The sequence below is a fragment of the Ursus americanus genome, chromosome 8, assembly GCF_024610735.1.
Source record: "Ursus americanus isolate L20-20 chromosome 8, mUrsAme1.1.p, whole genome shotgun sequence".
Taxonomy (NCBI): domain Eukaryota; kingdom Metazoa; phylum Chordata; class Mammalia; order Carnivora; family Ursidae; genus Ursus; species Ursus americanus.
Window position 1 is genome coordinate 40731024 of NC_142134.1, and position 19386 is coordinate 40750409.

Here is a 19386-nt window from a genome sequence, read left to right on the forward strand (position 1 = left end):
ACACTGACGATTTATTCTGCCAATGATATGTGCATTAACTCATAAAGGTCATGTAACCTTTCAGGGACTCATTTTCCTACTCTGAATAATATGGGGGGGAGGTTAGAGTAGATGGGTGGTTTGACAAAACATAGCCAGGGTGCCCAATCCTGCCCCCAGCCTATTTTGGTAAATAAAGTTTTGCTAGCACACAGCCATGCCCATCGTCCATTGTCTTTGGCTGCCTTTGGGCTACAAAGGAAGAGCACAACAGAGGGGAGTGTCCTGGCTGGACCTTATGGCCACAGAGCCTGAAATAAGTCAATAGTTTGCTCAGCCCTGGACCAGCTCATCTCTATGCTAAGGACTCTATCATCTAAGACACGACCTCAGACACCTGCAAACATCCCTCAGCTTCTACCTTAGTCCCTTTGAGGCAGGGAACGTGTCTTTTTCATCTCTTCAGTCCCCTTTATGCCCAAGTAGCAAATCTCATTTGGCAAGTGCTCAATAAATATTTTGGGGAGGAATGAAGAACAACAGCAAAGTAGATCGTCTATGCCTAGGGCATGAAATTACTACCCACAAAAATGTTCTAGCACAATCACTCCAAGGCCACAGAGCCCTGGGTTAAGTGCACCAAGTCGCTGAGAGGTGGAGGCCCTGGCAGAAAAAGGAAGGGCAGAAATGTACCACACAGGGGTGAGGGCAGTCCCTCAGAGGGTGAACGGCAGCACTGTAACCTAGATGCGTGCACTTAGAAACCACAACTTCGACAAACGGTACATATCTAGATAGGTCAGAGAGACCCAGCTCACCCTGCACCCAGAGGCCTCAATAAATGGACGGAGAAGAAGCCACACCTTAACTCCTGAGAATTTACAGGCCGGCAGTAAGGGGAGGGCTCCCAGCTGCACGGCGCCAGCGCACGGCAGAGGGCGCTCTGGGCCCTCCCTGCCGGGCCGGCCGCTCTCAGGCACAGGGTCGGTGGGGGCATTCATGCTATCCGTGCAGAGCCGGTGGGGCTTAGCGGACAGCTTTGCTTTTCACGATTACCTTCCATATTCATGCACAGAAGATAAAGCCAGCTCCAAGAGCAAAATGGATGCTCAGTAAATAATAACTTATGATAAGCAGCACAGAAGAAAGGAAAAATAATTCCAGCCTTTGGGCTCCTAACTTTTGTTTATGGTTATCTTTCCAATAGGTATCAAATTTTGAACTCTTGTTGAAAAGAGATGAATCATTTATTTCCATCCCCTAATAGAGGGATGAATAAAAAGCGTTCGAGCCAAATGTGACAGACTGAAGGCACAGAGAAGCACCTGAAGCTGAGATTTAAATGCAAGGTTGCATTTCTAGTGTATTCCAGCCAGGCTTCTTCATTGTTCGGGTGGTGGCACAGTCTGCAGGCACCCCCCTTCAGAAGACTCAGGGACATACTCTGTTCACTGTACCAGCCCCCGGGAGGATGCCTGGAGCCCCGTGCAGGTGAAGACTGCTCATGGGAGTGGACTGGCCTCTCCAGGGTTCCCGGGACTCCTGCAGGCACAGTCCTGGGTTTCGACTGAACACAAAAAAGTTAAACAAAAACATACATGTAGAGAAATGCTGAGGTCTTTTTTTTTTTTTTTTTTCATCTCTAAATAGAAGGAGGCTTTTTTCCTTACAGACCTGTGTACCTTTAGGTGTTCTGGAATGTCTTTTTCAGTGGCTTAACAGTGTCTTAAAGGACGTGGCACATTTAGGAAGATGACCAATGTCTAAGTGTGCAAATACATGCAGGCTGGGAGGTGGCTGTTTTCATGAGTGGGGTTCAGTCCCAGCAGGTTCAATGCCATGGAAACAGACGCCCTAACATCTATCACTGGTAACGTTCTGAAGGAATTGAAGGTAATGGGTGAAGGCAGCATTTAGGAATGGAAAAATGAGACGGTGGACTGAAAAAAGAGGGGGCCAAAATGTAACTGAAGTAATGAAACTAAAAGCATAAGTTCAAATCACACTACCTTCTCTTCCATCTCACTTCTGGCTCCAGGCAGATTCAGAGGACTCCGAGAACTTGGAGTGTCACTGGTCTGGAACAGTAAAGAGAGCGCTCAAGTCAAATGCTGGAACAGGAAGTTCTGGGCAGATAACCAGCCTCTGGCTGCGCGTGGAAAAGGCTGCAGCTGGCTGCAGAGAGCCGGTGGGAGTCACAGTGGGGACCGTGCTAATGTCCAGACTAGGACTCCTGGCACAGAGTGTACACTTTCTTCTTCTCCTCAGTTCAACACATCTCCACCTGGGCGGTCTCTAACCTCCATCTTTGCTGTGTTTCCCCACGGCTGAGAGAGGCCAGGCGCCACCCTCTAGCCACCCTACCTGGGAAGCAGGGCTGTGTCACATGCCCGACCTCTGTGCCTTCGGCCCCTTCACCTGCTGGATCTCTCACCTCTACGCCAGACCTCTTCTCTGTGAGAAGAAAAGGCCCTACCAGCGCTGCTCACGAGGGGCTGGGCTGAGAAGGTGGATGCCAGAGGAGGCAAAAACCCTCAGGACGGAAGGAAGAAGAAAAAGGCTCAAGATCCCCAGCGCAGTTGCCTCACCTGCCCTGGGAACGCCCACGCCTCATCGCCGGCACCTTTCTGATGGCCCGCTGTACCTTCTACCTGGTACAGCCGATATCTACAAACAGGTGTTACCGTCCCCTCCAGAGCAATAGTGTCAGCTTGTCAGACCTCAGCCTGTTTTCTGCACCACACCTAGAAGCATCTTTAGAAAATACAAATTGGGTGCCTTGGTGGCTCAAGTTGGTTGGGCGTCTGACTCTTGGTTTTGGCTCGGGTCATAATCTCACAGTCATGGGATCGAACCCTGCGTCGGACTCTGTGCTGAGCTCAGCGTGGAGACTGCTTGGGATTCTCTCTCTCTTCTTCCTCTGCCCCTCCCCTCCCGCTCATGCTCTCTTGCTCTCCCTCAAATAAAAATAAAGTTTAAAGAAAAAAAAAAGAAGAAAACACAAATCAGATTGTGTCACCGTCCTGCTTAAAATACTTAGAGGCTCCTACTACTCTCAGTATAGAACTCACCCTTTTCCCGTGGTTTGTACAATCCGGCCTCTCTACCTTGTTCTAGCCTCCCTTTGCCCCCTCCAGGGTCTGGCCGGCCGCACAGACCTGCTTTCATTTAGGACACCCTCAGCTCCATCTCTGGGACTCTGTACTTGCTCTCCCCTCTGCCGAGGACACGGCCTCTACCCCTGGTCTGCTCACGCTGCTATGACCTCCTTGTCCAGAGAGCGGCCCCTCACCCACCATGTTACTCACTTTTCCATCACTCCGTTTTACCTTCTGTGCAGCATTTTTCTTTTTCCAGAGTTATTACACTTATTATATAAGTAATTCTATTTATATTTATATGGTATCTGTTGACTTGCATGTGACTCTCCTCTCATTAGAACGGAAAGCACACAGAGGTAGCCCCCAGGCTAGTCTCGCTCATCTCTGCAATACCCACGGCTAGGGCAGCACCTGCAAAACAACCGAGCCTCCGTCTCCCCCAGGTCACGGTCCCTGGCACTTATTAGATCCTCAGTGACAGTGGGGACATTTGCTTCAGTCCTTGGGGACGGCTGCAGGAAGGCTGATGGCCGTGGCTGCCGCCTAGCACATCCTACTTTACCCACGGCACCGCCCGCCACCCACATGTCTGGGAACCAGGAGTCCTGAGGGCCGGAGGCAGAGGTGGGCCACAGCGGGGGAACGGCCTGTTCTTTCCTTCCTCACTTTGCCCTGCAAATCACTTCTCTTTCTTACTGGCCTTATGACATGTTAGCTGATAACAAGCATGACTTCTGGGGGCACGTCCATTTTAATAACAGCCAGCGTAATTTCAGGCGCCGTGGTCAGCAGAGAAAGCACAGAAAATGCTTTCTGTTGAGACTGGAAGCCTCCATGCCTCAGCCAGAGAGCTCCCTGCTCCAGCTGCTGGTGGGGCCTTCCTTCCTTCCCCACTAGAGGCCCGAGGATGTCCCTTCGCTGCTGGAAGGACTCATTCTGGGATATGCTCATGATGTTTCTTTCCAAGTGTCAAAGGACCAAATTCAGATAGGACAATGCTGGAACAATGTGACTTTCTTCCCTCATTAAGTAGACTTCAAGCTGGCCTGATACGTTCTGTCTCGTGAAGCACCTACTCCTTTGTTTTCTCATCTCCCTTTAAATTAGTCCAATTTGACAAGTAATTACTTGGGGAGACAGAGATGTGGGAGATCCAGTTTGTCCTCAAGGAACTCCACATTTAGAGACGAGAGAACACAATTACACGGACACGGATGAGTACGGATGTGTAAGAAGCACGAAGGACGCACAGCAAAGACAGAGGAGACAGCACCGCGCGGGTAAGACCAGCCAAGGCTTCTCAGAAGAGGTGGGCCCACCTGAGGCTTGAAGAGTAAGTGGAAGATGCCGTGAGGAGTGCCCACGAAGGGCACGTCTGCTCTCCCCCCCACCACCCGCCCCTCCAAGGGCGCCTTGCGGCAGGTCACGGCGCCTGACCACGAAGTGCCCTCCAGCCCAGGGCTACTCATCAGAAAAGCAGACCCAGGAGTTACTGGATGCCCCTGGCCACTGCCCAACGTCCTCCCCTCGCTTATCAGCAACCAAGTCATTCCCTGGAGGAGCCTTACTTTGTTCTCGGTGTCCGAGGGGATGATGTCCTCGTGAGTCACAATTTCCATGGGGCTGGTCAGCAACAGATCCTCTTCTAAGCTAGCCTCACCACTGTCTGCCTTCTTCATGGGAATGGCATTGGGTGGTGGCCGCCCAAACTTGATGTTTTTGCTCAACTGTCGCTGGAGAAAAACCAAAGGAAGACGTTCTGAAGCAGGGAAGCGCGAGCAGATGCCCCCGCACATCTAGTGGGCACTGAGGCGTGTTCTGCGCACAGCGTTTCTAGACTAAATACCATGCCAGTGAGCCACGATGCAGTCCTGGAACAAGTGAATTCATTTTCCAGTTTCTTTTCCTTTCCCACCTTCAAGCCATGAGCTTTTTCATCCAGCCACCTCTTTCCGGGGGATGCCAACATTATCCAGGGGGCGGAGAGACCGTATTTCCAAACCAAAAGTGGGGATACATGTTATGACAAAAGTTTTTTGATTAACCCTATAAATGTATGTATAAAAAAAAGTCTTTTAAAAGTATAAAAATGGAATAGAAAATAGTTACGTGAAATGCAGGAACCACTGGGGGAAATCAAGACCGGCGTGGTTTCTGTAACAGGGGAGCCCTCTGGCTTCTTTTGGACACGCTCTCCTTGAATATTTCTGCCTTCGCCACCTTCCTCGCCAGCTCCTCTGTCGGACACCATGTTCTGCTCACATGGGCACCGAGGTGAAGGAGGCCCCAGTGCTGGCAAGTCTTTCCATGATCAATGCAGAAATCATGGAAGGCACAGAACAATCCTGTGCTGCCACTATTACTTCTTTTTGCCCTGCTGCAGCTAGACACCGTGAACTGTGGGACAGAAGGAACCCAGGGGGGAAGGGCCAGAGAAGTAGGCAGAAGGAAAAGGCCAAGGAAGGATTATTGGGGGCAGGTAGATAGAAGGGGGTGTGGGGGAAAACAGGGTAGAAATTAGGAGGATCAATAGTGTTTAGAATTAGAGAAAAGCCAGATTAGAAAGGAAATATATTATCTGAAGAAAAAAATATAAATATATTATTAAAGGGCAAAATCTTTAATGGGCTGTGGCAGAGAAAATGAACAACATTCAGGAAGAAAAAAGGGTATGCGTGGCCCCCTGAAGGACTACTGAATTAAACACACTCTAGAAACTCCTGCCTTTCTCTACGGCAGGGTTCTCAACCTCGGCACCACTGACATTTTCGGCCAGATAATTCTCTGTTGTGGGGAGCTGTCCTGTGCACTGTAAAACGTTCAGCAGCAGCACCCTGGCCTCTGGGCACTAGATGCCAGGAGCAGTTCCTTCCCTGTCCAGATAACCAAAAATGTCTCCATCAGTTGCCCGATATCCGCTGGGGGATAAAACTGCTGTGGCTGAGAGCTACTGCTCTAGCCCTAGGGACCTGGGCTTCACAGTCCTTTTGTGCCTCAAAAAAAAAAAAAAAAAAAAAAGAGAGAGAGAGAGAGAGAAAGAAAAAAAAAATGGGAATGCATTATCGATATTTATCTTTAATCTGGCTAATATTTAATCCCATAGAGCTGCAAAGAGCCTTAGCAATCACGTAGTCCAACTCCCTCATTTTATAAAAAATGTCAGAGGTCCAGTGGGGAGAGGTGACTGGCCCAAGCTTATGGAAAGAATGAGTGGCCGCAAAGGGATTTGAATCCAGGTCTCCTAAAACCATAGTCCGTGTTATTTGCGTTGCATTCCATAGGTTCTCACGCATTTGATATTGTACTTCTTTCTTCCTCTAGGGGCAGAAATAAAGAGATGATGCAGCATTTTTAATATCTTGCCGAAGTTCCCTGGCAGGGGAATCGCTTGAGGGAAATGCCCCTTCCAAACTCAAGGGTACTAAATCCACCCACTCGTGCCCAGCTGCCTCTCGGCCTTGCATGGTAGACAGTGAGGCTGCAGAGACATGGAAGAGATGAGCCCAAGTCTCCCCTCCCCGCACCCCAGGGCACCCCAGCATGCCAAGTCAGGAGCACAGAAAGACAGAGGACTTGTATTTGATCTGCTGCTATTTCAGCTTGAGCCCGGCTCCCCTGGAACCACAGGGAAGGAGCACACATCAAAAGCCCCGAGTTCAGCCAGTGAAGGACAGCTTGAGCAGCCTGAAAGGGTTTCTGGGAGGAGAAGGCTGAAAAAGGGTGTCTTCTCAAAACCAGTGCAGCAGGAAGCGGCAGTTAGTATCTACTCTAAGCAGATCAATAAGCAGGCCCGGTTAGAGCAGCCGATGGAGTTAGACAAGAGGACACAGCGTAACAAAGTCACAGGCCCGGCTCCCCTGCTGACCTGTGGGAGAGGGGTCGGGACCTGGGCGGAGGAGGTGGCATGTTCCTGTGTCCTAGCGAGAGCCCTAGCAGGACTTCCCTCTGGGACTCCCAGCCCAGCCTTCGGGTTATCAGTTATCCCTGCTCTAGGAGTGTTGGACGAGAGCTGGAAAGTGTTCTAAATCCCTAGACCGAGACCTCCTGTTGTCAGGGTCTACCATCTCTCAATGCTCCTGAACAACTAAGATGAGGGTATTTCTTCTAGTTAGAATAGAAAAAATAATTCTTTAATGAGCTTCCAAGGAGAACTTGGCCTAAGAGTCCAACGCCATTCAGTTTGGGTTTTTTGCTACCATCACAAAAAAAGAATGAATACGCTGCTATTTCCCTTTGTCAGGGCATCTGTTAGAACACTGACTTTGGTCCACCCTGATGCTTAAGAGACAAACAAGTGTATGACATAATGTAATTGCAGTCTAGATGCAAATAAGCTCCAAAGATGGGATGGCTGTCGTGGTGAGCAATGGAAGAATGGAAAGAGGAAACTGATGGAATTAGAACAGGAGAAATAAGGCACACGGGAGAAGGCTGGGAAGTGGAGAGGGTGGTGTTAAGAACTGGAGTGGTGAATGAAATCGAAGAGGCGAGCTGAGAGGAGGGTGCAGGGGTGTGGGGTGTGGGCCTGGCGGCAGGTACCCAGCTGAGGGTGGGGAGAGAGGGAGGGAACAAGAGGTGGAGAGTGGGAATGAGAACGTGCGTGTATCGAAGGGATGATTTATGTTACAAAGATGTGCATCCTGGCAAAAGAAGCACCATGCTGTTGTCTTTAAGAATAACAATACATTTCTGTAAAGCCTCTGATTTAAAATCCCTCCAGAAAAAATAAATTCAGGCTGGTGGCTGCGAGCTTAGGGGGATGGAGGAGGGGGGGACCTGGGTCATCAAAGCAGTGCTGGCCGCGTTCAGGGATCGGGCGGCAGGCTCTTTGTCCAGACAAAGGACTATCTACCTAGATACACACACCTACAGCTGTCAGGGATGAGACCGCAGAACTAGGCCAGGGTAGGACTGTTCAAGGCCATGGTGACTGACCCTCAGGTTCTCACGGCCAAGGCTCCTGCACCTGCATGTTTTTCCCTTCCCTGCGGTTCCTGCTCCAGATGCTTCCCTCAGCTGACTCAAAGGAGACAGGACTGTGGAGCCACTGTGTGATATAGTGACCATTAAAAAGTGACTGCCGAAAACATTTGGCAATCTCAGGTGTCATGTGACTTGAATGTGTGACTTTTTTTGGTGACTTTAGTTCTGTCCACTGTTCAGGCACTGTCACGAGAGGAACTTTGTAAGCTACGACCACTCCCTCCACCTTCCCTACCACCCGGGGGCCCTCTGTACACACGGCAAGGACAGCCGGAGAGGAGGGGAGAACACTGCGCCTACACCGACAGGCCGAGCCGCCTGCGGCTGTGAATGGGGTTACTGTGAGGACTGGAATGTGAGCTAAAAGGCACTATATTTTATTCATTCAAATCGGGCCATTTTGTTGTAATATGGAATGCCCGAGAACGATGTTATAGGAATGCACATCCATATTTATGAGGCTTTTTCCTATGGTGGGGGGATTCCAAGCACATCATATTCTGCAGCCCTCACACTGCCAGTTTTGGATTCCCCCAGATTCCTCACAGCCATCCTTTAGTCCGTGTCTGTGAGAACAAAGCAGAAGAAAAAATAAAGTTGCTCTCTTCTTGAGTGAAGTACAGATACACTCGTAGTTAAAATGAATTTTTAAAGAGAGGCAAAAGAAAAAGCATATAGATTTAAAGACATCTGCTCTACGCAGAAGTGGCTAAGAGTGGGTATTTATTCTTTGTGTCCTTGACAGCTGCATGAGGTGTCAAAATCGTCCAACATATGACACCTCGGCATTTTCAGGTGAAATCCAGCTCCGTAGGAGTCAGCGGCTCCTGAGGATGGAGGCTTTCCCTCCTGGGCTAAATAGGCCGTGGACTGACAGAGTTAGCATTTTCTGATGAAGGTGTGGTATCATTCTAAAAATCACCTGCATGCTTAGACTATGATGTTCCTGCCTGAGTTTTATCAACAGTTGTTACCCACTTCATGGCCTGGGTCTGATCTGCAATAAGCAGGCACCTCCCTGATCTGTGATGCGGGCAGCTTTAAGGAACATCAAGGTCACTGCAGTCCAAAGGCAACGAAGTGTGACGCTTACCGAGCTCTCCGGGCTACAGCGGCTGAGCAGCGGTTTCATATAGATGGCCGACTTTAAGAACTGGAGGGGCCAGGTCATCCATCATATTCATCCCCTGATTTTTCAGATGGGGACAATGAGGGTCAGAGAGGTTCACTGACTTCCCTAGAGGCCACACAGCCAGATGGTGCGAGAGGCCTGGCACAGAATTTTTATTTCACTCACTGGCCATGGAACAACTGACTGTTATGTGTAGGGTCTTCAAAAAGGGCATCACTGTTGGTCTGGCCCCTATAACTGTCCTGTGTATTAGAATTTGCTCTCCCTACAAACGTAGTATTTTTACACTCAGGAAAAAATGTCATTTTTCTTGTAAAGCTTCAATCACTTGCCACAGAAATTTTGGCAGGTGATAGATTCACTTGATTCAGAAAATGCAGGTGAATTCACGCTGCATTCAGTCATTCTGCACTCGGGAGAGAGGTTACAGACCACCGCGGTGCAACGCATGGCGGCCGGCCGGGCGGGGATGACCGCGTGTGGACACTAGAGGGCAATCTTTCCAAACGGTCATACACGCACCGTTCTGGGGTTTCCAAGGGCTGGGAAGTTTCTTAGGCCAGAGAAAAATGGCTCCTCCCCACCCCGCAAATGGCATTATGATAGAAATCTCATTTCAAAAGAATGTCTTAATAATGGTGGCTAGTCAGCTTGCCAGGACGTCTACTGTCAAATAGGTATCCATTACTTTTCTCTCTGTTTTTAATAAACATACGTACATACACAAACACGATTTCGGACATAAAAAACACACATGCCTCTGACATAGCTAAACACCCTCATTCCATGCCGGAGTCTACGAGGGGGCGGTCTCTTATGCTGCTCACTAAGCATCAATACCAGCATAACGTTGTCATGGAAAAATGCAAAGCATTCATGCAAGTTAATGAAGTTAACTACTATTTCTATGACTTACCAGGAACATACTGCTTAGTCGACTGAAAAATAAAGCACAGTCTTTTGGGGGTGATACAGTTATATCTTAATGTCACTCCAAAAATCACATTTTCTATGATAATGGTCCCCATTTCCCTCCTCAAAGAGCAAAGCCTTTTTATTTTTTAAAAATATAACTAGAGAGCTGTAAGGAAGCTTGTGAATCCATACAGCAGAAGCAAAATGAGGCAGACCTCGTATGAGTAGATATTGTCCAAAGGAGAGCACTCAGGTTAGTTATGCTGCTTTAGTCACATTTTTCTTTGTTATTAATAGAACTGTTGCTGTTGTTTTACATTTTAATTGTGAGATCCGATTTGTTAAACTTAAACTTGTGCCTTGCAGTGTGACTCGGAATAACAGGCACTCGCATATTTTTACTGAGTTTCAACAGTGCGGAATTATATATTTTTTCCAACTCCAAATCCACTTCCTGGAGAGGCAGTGGCATGCAGTGTGATTTTAGCACAGACATCATTTAAGACAACACACTACTATCTAATTTTTAAAGAACTCCTCGAAAGCCCTTATAAAATACAGCTGTTTCATGGACTGAACTCTGGAAGTCACTCCTCTTGGAAAGTGCATATTATGAGCCAGGGGTTCAGAACTTCTTAAGAATAACAGTCCAGGAAACAAAAGACTTCACAAAGGAAAGGTAATGTGGGGAGGGGGTCCAATGTTTTCTTTGGCGATCATACCCCTTCCTCTTCTCCAACCTAGGAGAAGTGACAGCTTGCTTTTTCTTCTGAGTCTATACACATGTAGCAGCAGAGCCAGCAAGAACTAAGAGCAGAACCTAGTAAGGACCTGCTGGACTCTGGAGGAAGGGCCTACGTTAGCTTTGAGGGCAGGACGGTGGCCCTGGGCCATGGTTGGCAGTAGGTGTAAAGATCCAGGCAAGTTCGGGTGTGGTTCCAGGGTGTTAGCTATTTCCCCGCCTGCCATATGCTATATTCAGCTGAGTGTGTGTGGACGTGTAACCAAACACAGATCACAAAATGCATAGCTAATGTTCAGTAGAAACAAGAACATTTCAAGAAAATAGAAAATTTCCTTTGAGTATAATGCTTCATTGTATCGGCAGCTACTCAAGCCAGCTGTTCCTTCTCCCCATCTCATTCATTTATACATTCGTTATTGTAGACTTACAGACAGATGGAAACCAGCAAACCAGAGTTCCCCGTTCATAATTTGGATCACCTCCAAGCCTTCCCATCTCAGAGAAGTCCTTGCTTGGGCACTTCTGTCGGGTGAGTGAATTCTACCAGGCCATCAGGCAAACCTACATGGTCGGATCACAGGTGTCTCTGCACCTCTTGCTTTCCCTGGATTTCCCATGATCGCAATCATGTTTAGTGAATAATTATTTTATTATATTTTCATTATTAAGGAATTACCACCTGAGCCAATTTTATAGAGGAAAACTGTCCGACTCTGCAGCATGAACAGGAGGGAGGTTTAAGAGCTTCCTGGCATTTCTCCAAGACGGGGTGGCTCAGCGGGAGCCAGATTTACAAATACGGCAAATAATAAAGAGTCTCACCATTCACTGTCCAAGTACGGAGACGTGCTGTGCAGGCCCTCAGCTAACAGTCAACCCTCCGCTCAGGGATTATGGGCAACATTTAATGGTTATTTTTTTCCAACTCTCCCCTGCCCCCAAGTCCTGCAGCTTCTCTTGGGTACCTGTCCTCATGCAGTTAAAAATGAGGGAAGAGCTCGACAGAACAGGAGTGGGGTTGTTATGCAGGTGGGTACAATGGTGACAATGTAGCTCTCACAGGGAACAGAAGGCTGCCAGAGAACAGAGTCAGGGTTGAGAGAGCAAAAATTCTCACCAGAAGCTACTCCCGGATCTCCGATCCATCACTCAAGGCCACTCGGGATTTTCCCACTTCCCGCCATCACCGGGCCCCTCCTATGGCTCTAACTTTCCGATCTCAAGCTGTCTTACCTGAAGAGTTTTGACTTTGCCCAGGATGTTGTCCTGTGACATTGCTTGAACTGTCTGCTCACTTTCTGCTCCCCCATCAGGGATAAAAATACTGTCATGGGAAAATGCCCGGGTTCCCATAGAATAGTTGAAGGACCTGGAATGCAAATCATGTGCTTTGTTTTATTAGGATGATAATATTTCTTTTGGCAATTCAGTTTCCTGTTCCTCATGATTTAGGGGACTCCCCCCACAACCCCTGTCTCATTCAGCATTGTGTCCTTTTCTGTGAGGGGTCAGCCACGTAGCTGGGTAGGAGAAAGGGTCTCCCAGAAATAAGGGATCATGTCTCCAACACAAGGTTTTAGGGCCACTCAAGGAGAGAACTCGAAGACAGCTCTTGACTTGTAGAAGACCCGGTGCACGAGGCAGGAACTGTAACTGGAGGAGCCCATGTCCTCATGAGCTGCCGCCATCCGTTTTCCCCCACTAAGTCTGCTCAACCAGCACTTCTGAAGTCACATGCAGATTTAGAGGTTAGAGGCAAGAGATTCTCTCTTTCAGATGACAACCAAATTGTTAGAAAGATCCGTACATCTAAAACAAAGACCTGACAAAGCCAAGAATTGGTGATAGGGCCTACAGATATAGTCTCTGGAGCTAGACTTAAAGAGAAACGTGTGTTGGGGCAATCCCGATGGGCTTCATGCACAGTGAGCGGCTCGTAAGTGGTAGGTACCCAACAGTAAGCACATTTCAGGTGAAGGGTTGTACTTCATGGAGTCAGGACTTCCACCCGACGGGGTGAACTGCAGGAAGAGGAGCAGCCAAAGCCCACTGTTCCTCAGTCTCCACCCTAACTGCTCTCTGGGAAGGCTGCTCCCAGAGGCAGGCACAACCGCACACTCTCTGGAAGGCAGGACAGGTAACTTTCCACGATGCCAGGCACACGGGCAGACTCCCGGGGTGAGAAGGCACTCACCCCCCCCCCCTTTAGAACAGGTCCCGCCTGGAGCTTTTATCAGTGACCCGGCACCAGCACCCGGGGAAAGGCGCCTCCAGCTGGGGCTTCTAAGCTGAATCACAGACACGCAGCGGGCAGGGTCCTGCCCAAATCTAGACGGAGGTGGGAAGACTGAGCACCAAATCCTGTCTTCTCATTTGCCAAATTACAGGCAGCATGGTAAAAAAGCAGATGAGGTTGAGAAAGGCAAGATGCGGATGTGAGCCTCCTGGCTGGGCGATCTTTGTCAATAATAGTAACAGCCGCCACCAACCATCCCCCTGATGAAAAACCGGTTGGAGAGTCTTTCGTCATTTCAACCCCAACCTCTTGTTGCAGATGAAACTCAGGGGGTGAATAACCTTATCTAAAGTCATCCGAATAGGGGCGCCTGGGTGGCACAGCGGTTAAGCGTCTGCCTTCGGCTCAGGGCGTGATCCCGGCGATCTGGGATCGAGCCCCACATCAGGCTCCTCTGCTATGAGCCTGCTTCTTCCTCTCCCACTCCCCCTGCTTGTGTTCCCTCTCTTGCTGGCTGTCTCTATCTCTGTCGAATAAATAAATAAAATCTTAAAAAAATTTAAAAAAAAAATAAAGTCATCCGAATAGAAGCAGTGGCGTGAGAAAACGAACCCAGGGCTCTGGAGCACACTCCCTCACCGGCCCACCGAAGTGTTTTAAAGCCCAGGGAGGCCTTAGAGTCTTTCCTCTAGTGGGGGCAAGGGGGGGTGGTGGGAGAGGAAGAAGGGTGCAAATGTCACGTGGGAGGATTAGAGGTACTAAATAGCTAGAAGAATGGGTAAGCTTTCAGCGAAATAACACCAGATACTACACAGCAGCAACCCACGCACAAAACAGGAGGCCCTGTCTAGGATATGACTATGAAAAGAATTATCTCATTATCTCCCTGTCTTCAGAGACTCTGTGACCTGTGTTACAAAATGAACATCCAGGTTTACCTAAAGAGGTTATGAAATAAACTTTTCATTTAAAATTATGGAAGCAAATCTTTTACTTTTCTGTCTAAACTTCTCTCTCAAATCCCTGGCTATGATTCAGATGGAAGAAGACGTAACCGACTTCATGTCTACACAGTGTTTTTACAAGTGGCTTATACACATATACGTGCTTTCAAATATTCTTACAAACACATATATACACAAGTCAATTTTAGAAGCTTAGTAAATGTTTACTAATAAATGTTTACTACAGTTGTGTGGCCACCTCACCCTGTGCTAGGCCAAATCCCATTCCAGGTTCTAAGGCAACTTTGATACCTCCCTGATCCCATTCTTTTCGCAGGTAGGCTAAGAATCAACACTGTCCTACTCTTCTGTGTTGCCTCCAATGTTCCTTGCTGCCAAGCACAATTTAATGCCCACCCATCCCCCACTTCCAGATAACCATAACTGAGAAAATGAACAGTAACGACAGCAGTAGTAATAATTACACAATAATAATAGTAATAATTACAATAATCACTGCCATTGGACAGTCACAATGGTAATATTAATACTGGCTAGATTTTATCAGACACTTGCTGTGCCCCTTGAGTATGTTCTAACCTCTTTAGTATAATATCTGAGTCCTTTTCACATATAATATTTAAACTGTATGTGGAAGGCACTAGTATGAAGCCTATTTACAGAAGAGGAAACCAAGGCGTGAAGACAGGGGGTGACTTGCAATGAATGAAGTGACTGCATATATGTGCATCTGTTTCTGGCCTCATTTCCGTCCGTCTCCTTGTCTATTTTTACCGCAATAATCCCACACTGTCTTAATTACTACAGCTTTTTAATGAGTCTTGATATCTAGTAGTTTAACTTCTCCAGCTTTGATTTTTTTTGTCAAGATGGTTATTCTTATCTCTGCATTTCTGCATAAATTTACATACATACACACACTTCAACACTCCTAGAATTGCTTTTGTGACGGCATTAGATCTACAGATACATTTTGGGATAACTAACATCTTCCCAATACTTGATCTTTTAATCCCTGAGCGTCAGCTATCCCTTCATTCCTTTAGCTCCCGCTTACTTTCTCTCCAGAATGTTTCGTAAGGTTGTGTGTAGAGGCTTCGTACATATTTTGATAGATTTAGTCCTACATATTTGATGTTTCTGAACTGACTGCAAATGCTATAGCCTAAAATTTTTATTTTCTAATTTTTTATTTGTGGAATATTAAATTACAATTGATCTTTGCATATTGTTCTTAAAACTAGGCTTAGCTATTTTTTATTAATTATAATAATATGAGTTGATTCTTTTGGATTTTCAATGTATTCGAGCAGGTTGCCTGTGACAAAAGGCAGTTTTGTTTATTTTAAATTCATCCTTCCTTCCTTCTTTCTTCCCTCCCTTCCTCTTTTTTTTTTTTTTTTTTTTGGTCACATTGCATTATCTAGGAACTTCACAAAGTTGAAGAGAAGTCATAACGATAGACTTGTCATGGTCTTGAACTAAGCAAAAATGTATTCAATATTTCACCATTAAGTTATGCTGTAACCTATAGAGTTTTTGTAGGGTGTATCACCGCTTCTTTGAAAAGACAGGTAGTCCTATCATCTTTTATTTATAGCCGATATTAAGATTTTTCTCTTTATCTTGGTTTACAGCAGTTTTACTCTCTTGCAGCCAGTGTGATTTTCCTCTAATTTATCTAGCTGGGGATACATAATACTTCCTAAACCTGTTGATTGTGTCTTTTATCAGTGCTGGAAAATTCTCAGCCTTCAAATATTGGTTCTATCCCCTTTTTCATTTATTCCAGCTCTGATTCTCCGATGTTAGACTGCCTCCCCATGAGCCATATGTCCTTATGCTCTTTTACGTACCTGTCAATTCTTTCTACTCAATATGATTTAGTATGGATATTTTTAAAAGATTTTATTTATTTATTTATTTATTTATTTATTTATTTAATTTATTTAATTTGTTAGAGAGAGAGAGAACACGCACGCACAAGCAGAGGGAGCAGCAGGCAGAGGGAGACGGAGTTTCCCCGCTGAGCAAGGAGCCTGACGTGGGACTTGATTCCAAGACCCCAGGATCATGACCTGAGCCGAAGGCAGATGCCTAACCAACTGAGCCACCCAGGTGTCCCTTAGTATGGATTTTTCTACTGATGTAGCCTTCAGCTCATTAATTCTCTCTTTAGTTGTATCCGATCTGCTGTTAAAACTATTGAGCACTTAATTTCAGTAGTGTTTCATATCTAGAATTTCCATTTGATTCTCTTTAATAGATTCCAGTTCTCTGGTGAAATTCTCTATCTTATCAACTATTTTATTGAATGTATTAATCACAATTATTTAAATACCTGAAACTCCAACATCTTTATCATCTTTGGGTCTACTTCTATTATTTTGTTTTTCTCACAGTCTGTTTCTCAACTGCCTGGTAATTTTTTGATTGAATTCTATATATCAAGAATGAAACATTGTAGAGGCTGGGTTCCCTCCTTCCAGAGAGGACTCACCCAATCCTTCAGCCATCAGTGGAGGAGCAGATCACCTCAATCCAATTACGACTGAACTGACCATGGCTGGTTAGCAATCTTTGTAAGGCTCAGATTACCTCTGCTTTGTCCTCACTTCTAGGGTACAGGCCTCCTGCTGTCTCAACTGACAGCCTGGGTTGCTTCCTAAGGTCCCCCTCCTTGGTCGGCCCCAGACCCCAATTTTCAACTTTCCAACATCACAGACTGTCAAAAACTCTGCCTTGCCTTTCAGCCTCTATCCTTGTGCAGCTTTATCAACAAAGTCATCAAAAGGAAAGCTGTTGCCCAGATTTAGATTCATTCTTCTGAGTTTCTCTTCTCTCAGGGATTTCAGTCCTTCAAGTCCTGGCTATCTCAGCAGCCACAAACTTCAGTTTTTGTATTCCAGGCTCCAGGAGATTGCCTACAGCTCTGCTGCCTTCTCCTCTTGGCAGCCACTTTCAGGCTTTTTGGTCTCTTGCTCTCTACCAGGAGTCACCTAATGCCCACAGGGGAGAAGCAATGCGCAGAAAGTTGGGCTCAACTCAGTGGGCTTCCGTCCTCTCCAGTATCTCGTTGTTCACGTCTGATGCATGAGCAGCAATCAGACATCTTTGTTTTAATAGTCTGTCTGCATTTCTAGTTGTTCTTGGTGGCAGCACTGATTTGCTACAAGCTACTTCATCACAGCCAGAAACAGAAGTGATTAAATAACTTTTTGATATTTATGAAGTTTCTACATTTGTCAGAGCCAATTTATTTATATGGCTATTACTCTTAAGAGGATTACGTTTCAAAGTGCCCAAAAACATTTCTACCTTTTTCTTCTTAGATCTAGTTTTTGTCCTATTTTAAAGCTCTGAGAAGAAACAGTGGAGGAGAATGGTAACTGGTTTATTAGTTATATGAATGAACACTCTTTTCTAAATATTTCAGTTTACGTAATGCAAATTAACATTAAATCCTTGGCAATTTGTATAATTTTAAATCTTTGGTGATCATGGTTACTAGTTCCGGTTCCAAACAACTCTACAATGTAGATTATTTCCTTTTCTCTGAAGGGGAAGCTGAGACAAAGAGTAGGTAAAAACACTGCCCAGAGTTCCAGAATTTGAGACAGAGCTAGAATTCAAACTGAATAGGCCACGTGTGGAGGTCTCAGCTTGCAACTATGCTCTTATGAACAAAGCGTTTGGTGCAATCATTGTCCTTAACAGCTGGGAACTAGGAATTACATGATTGGGAGGTGGAGGGGCAATTTAACACAAATTGTACCTTAGCAGAGTTCATCTGGACTTCTTTATTCTTGACATTTAAAAGATCTTTCACAATTGATTGCGAATCAGGCCAATCCTCCCCCTTCCTTTTGTTATGAGTGAACCTAGAGGTAGGGCCTCTGAGCCTCAAAGCGGCAACTTTCCCTCAGGCTTTATGTTCTCAAAAGGAAAAAATGGCACTTGCTGTGTGGGAACCTTCTCTTCCTATGCCAAGAACACAGAGCAGACTCTCGATCATGAGAAGAGACATATAAAGACCCCTAAAATCCCCCAGATTTTTAACTTCTAAACGAAGGACTGTCAATCCATTTAACAGTCCTTTAAATTTAAAAAAGATCTAAAGTCAAATGCGAAGCACCTGTAGTACAAACAAACTCAAGAAGGAAAGAAAAAGAGGCCGACTTGGGAAATTTAAAACAACACTGGTCTCTGAGGGAACGTCTTCATTAGTTCAGGGAAGAATCACAGCCATGCCTTATAGAGGTCAGAGAAATGGTCCCTTTGGACTTGGAGGCCAGGCAGCAGAAGTTCTTGGGGCCCTAGGGACAGAAAGCGTGGTTGAGATGTCATAACTCTCATTTCTGTATCTCTGTCCTGGCTTTATTGCGATTGTCACTGATGTTATTGTTATTGGTAGAGAGGTTCAGATTTCAAACATCTCATCAGAGACCTCGAATCAGCCCATAGAGCCCAGCTTTTGATCTTTCGGCTTCCCTCTTCGCTGACTCCTACCGTCATCTTTTCAAAGGCATAGACAGTAGAACAGCCTAAGGCTACTCTTTCGGTTTTAACAATCACTATTTAAAAGCGGTCTCTGGGGGCGCCTGGGTGGCACAGCGGTTAAGCGTCTGCCTTCGGCTCAGGGCGTGATCCCGGCCTTATGGGATCGAGCCCCACATCAGGCTCTTCTGCTAGGAGCCTGCTTCTTCCTCTCCCACTCCCCCTGCTTGTGTTCCCTCTCTCGCTGGCTGTCTCTATCTCTGTCGAATAAAATAAAATCTTTAAAAAATAAATAAATAAAAAATAAAAGCGGTCTCTGTGACTCCAATACACACTCTCCTCTCCCCACATGTCCAGCTCCACAGTGGATCCTGCTACTTGGCTGTCCCATTCACTGTCTGCTAACTCAACATCAATGAAATCAAAGTCACCAGTGTTTCCCAAAAAACTCCCATTTTCCCCATTTCTTTGTTACTATCACCCCTCAGGCTCTGTGTTGTATGATTTTATGTGAGGTCAGGTCCAGGTTAGGGGAAAGCCTGTAGTGCGTTAGACCTTAACGAATAACATCATCTGTCCCTTCACATTCAGAAATCCTTCAAAAACAGGGCAGAAATCAATGGGTAGGACTGAAAATCCCGAGCTCCCAGACCGACTTCAGCCTGCGCTCCATTCTGCCTGCCCGCGCTCCTCCACCCGTTGCTTGGGGGCTCGGGCTGCTGCTCTGCACATCGCCAGTGGGTCTCGATACAAGGATGCCAGCAGCTGAAGGGGGGCCGCTAATCCAGGGCACCGTCTGCAGTAACAAACGGCAGGCCTTGCAGAGCCGACAA

General features: G+C 46.5%; 1 protein-coding gene across 5 annotated transcripts in view; it reads right to left on the reverse strand.

Annotated features, from left to right (window-relative positions):
• The window catches only part of CRACD (capping protein inhibiting regulator of actin dynamics), a 258801-nt gene that overhangs the window by 15667 nt on the left and 223748 nt on the right, over positions 1-19386 (reverse strand). For 4 of the 5 annotated variants that reach the window (XM_087864123.1, XM_087864121.1, XM_087864122.1 and 1 more), the window contains 3 exons: positions 12089-12224; positions 4649-4813; positions 1989-2057 (listed from right to left, as the gene is read on the reverse strand). In XM_087864123.1, the coding sequence (XP_087720249.1) occupies positions 1989-2057; positions 4649-4813; positions 12089-12208 (354 nt within the window). In that variant the 5' untranslated portion in view covers positions 12209-12224. The remainder of the gene's footprint in view (positions 1-1988; positions 2058-4648; positions 4814-12088; positions 12225-19386) is intronic. The other variant, XM_087864124.1, reaches the window with a different exon arrangement.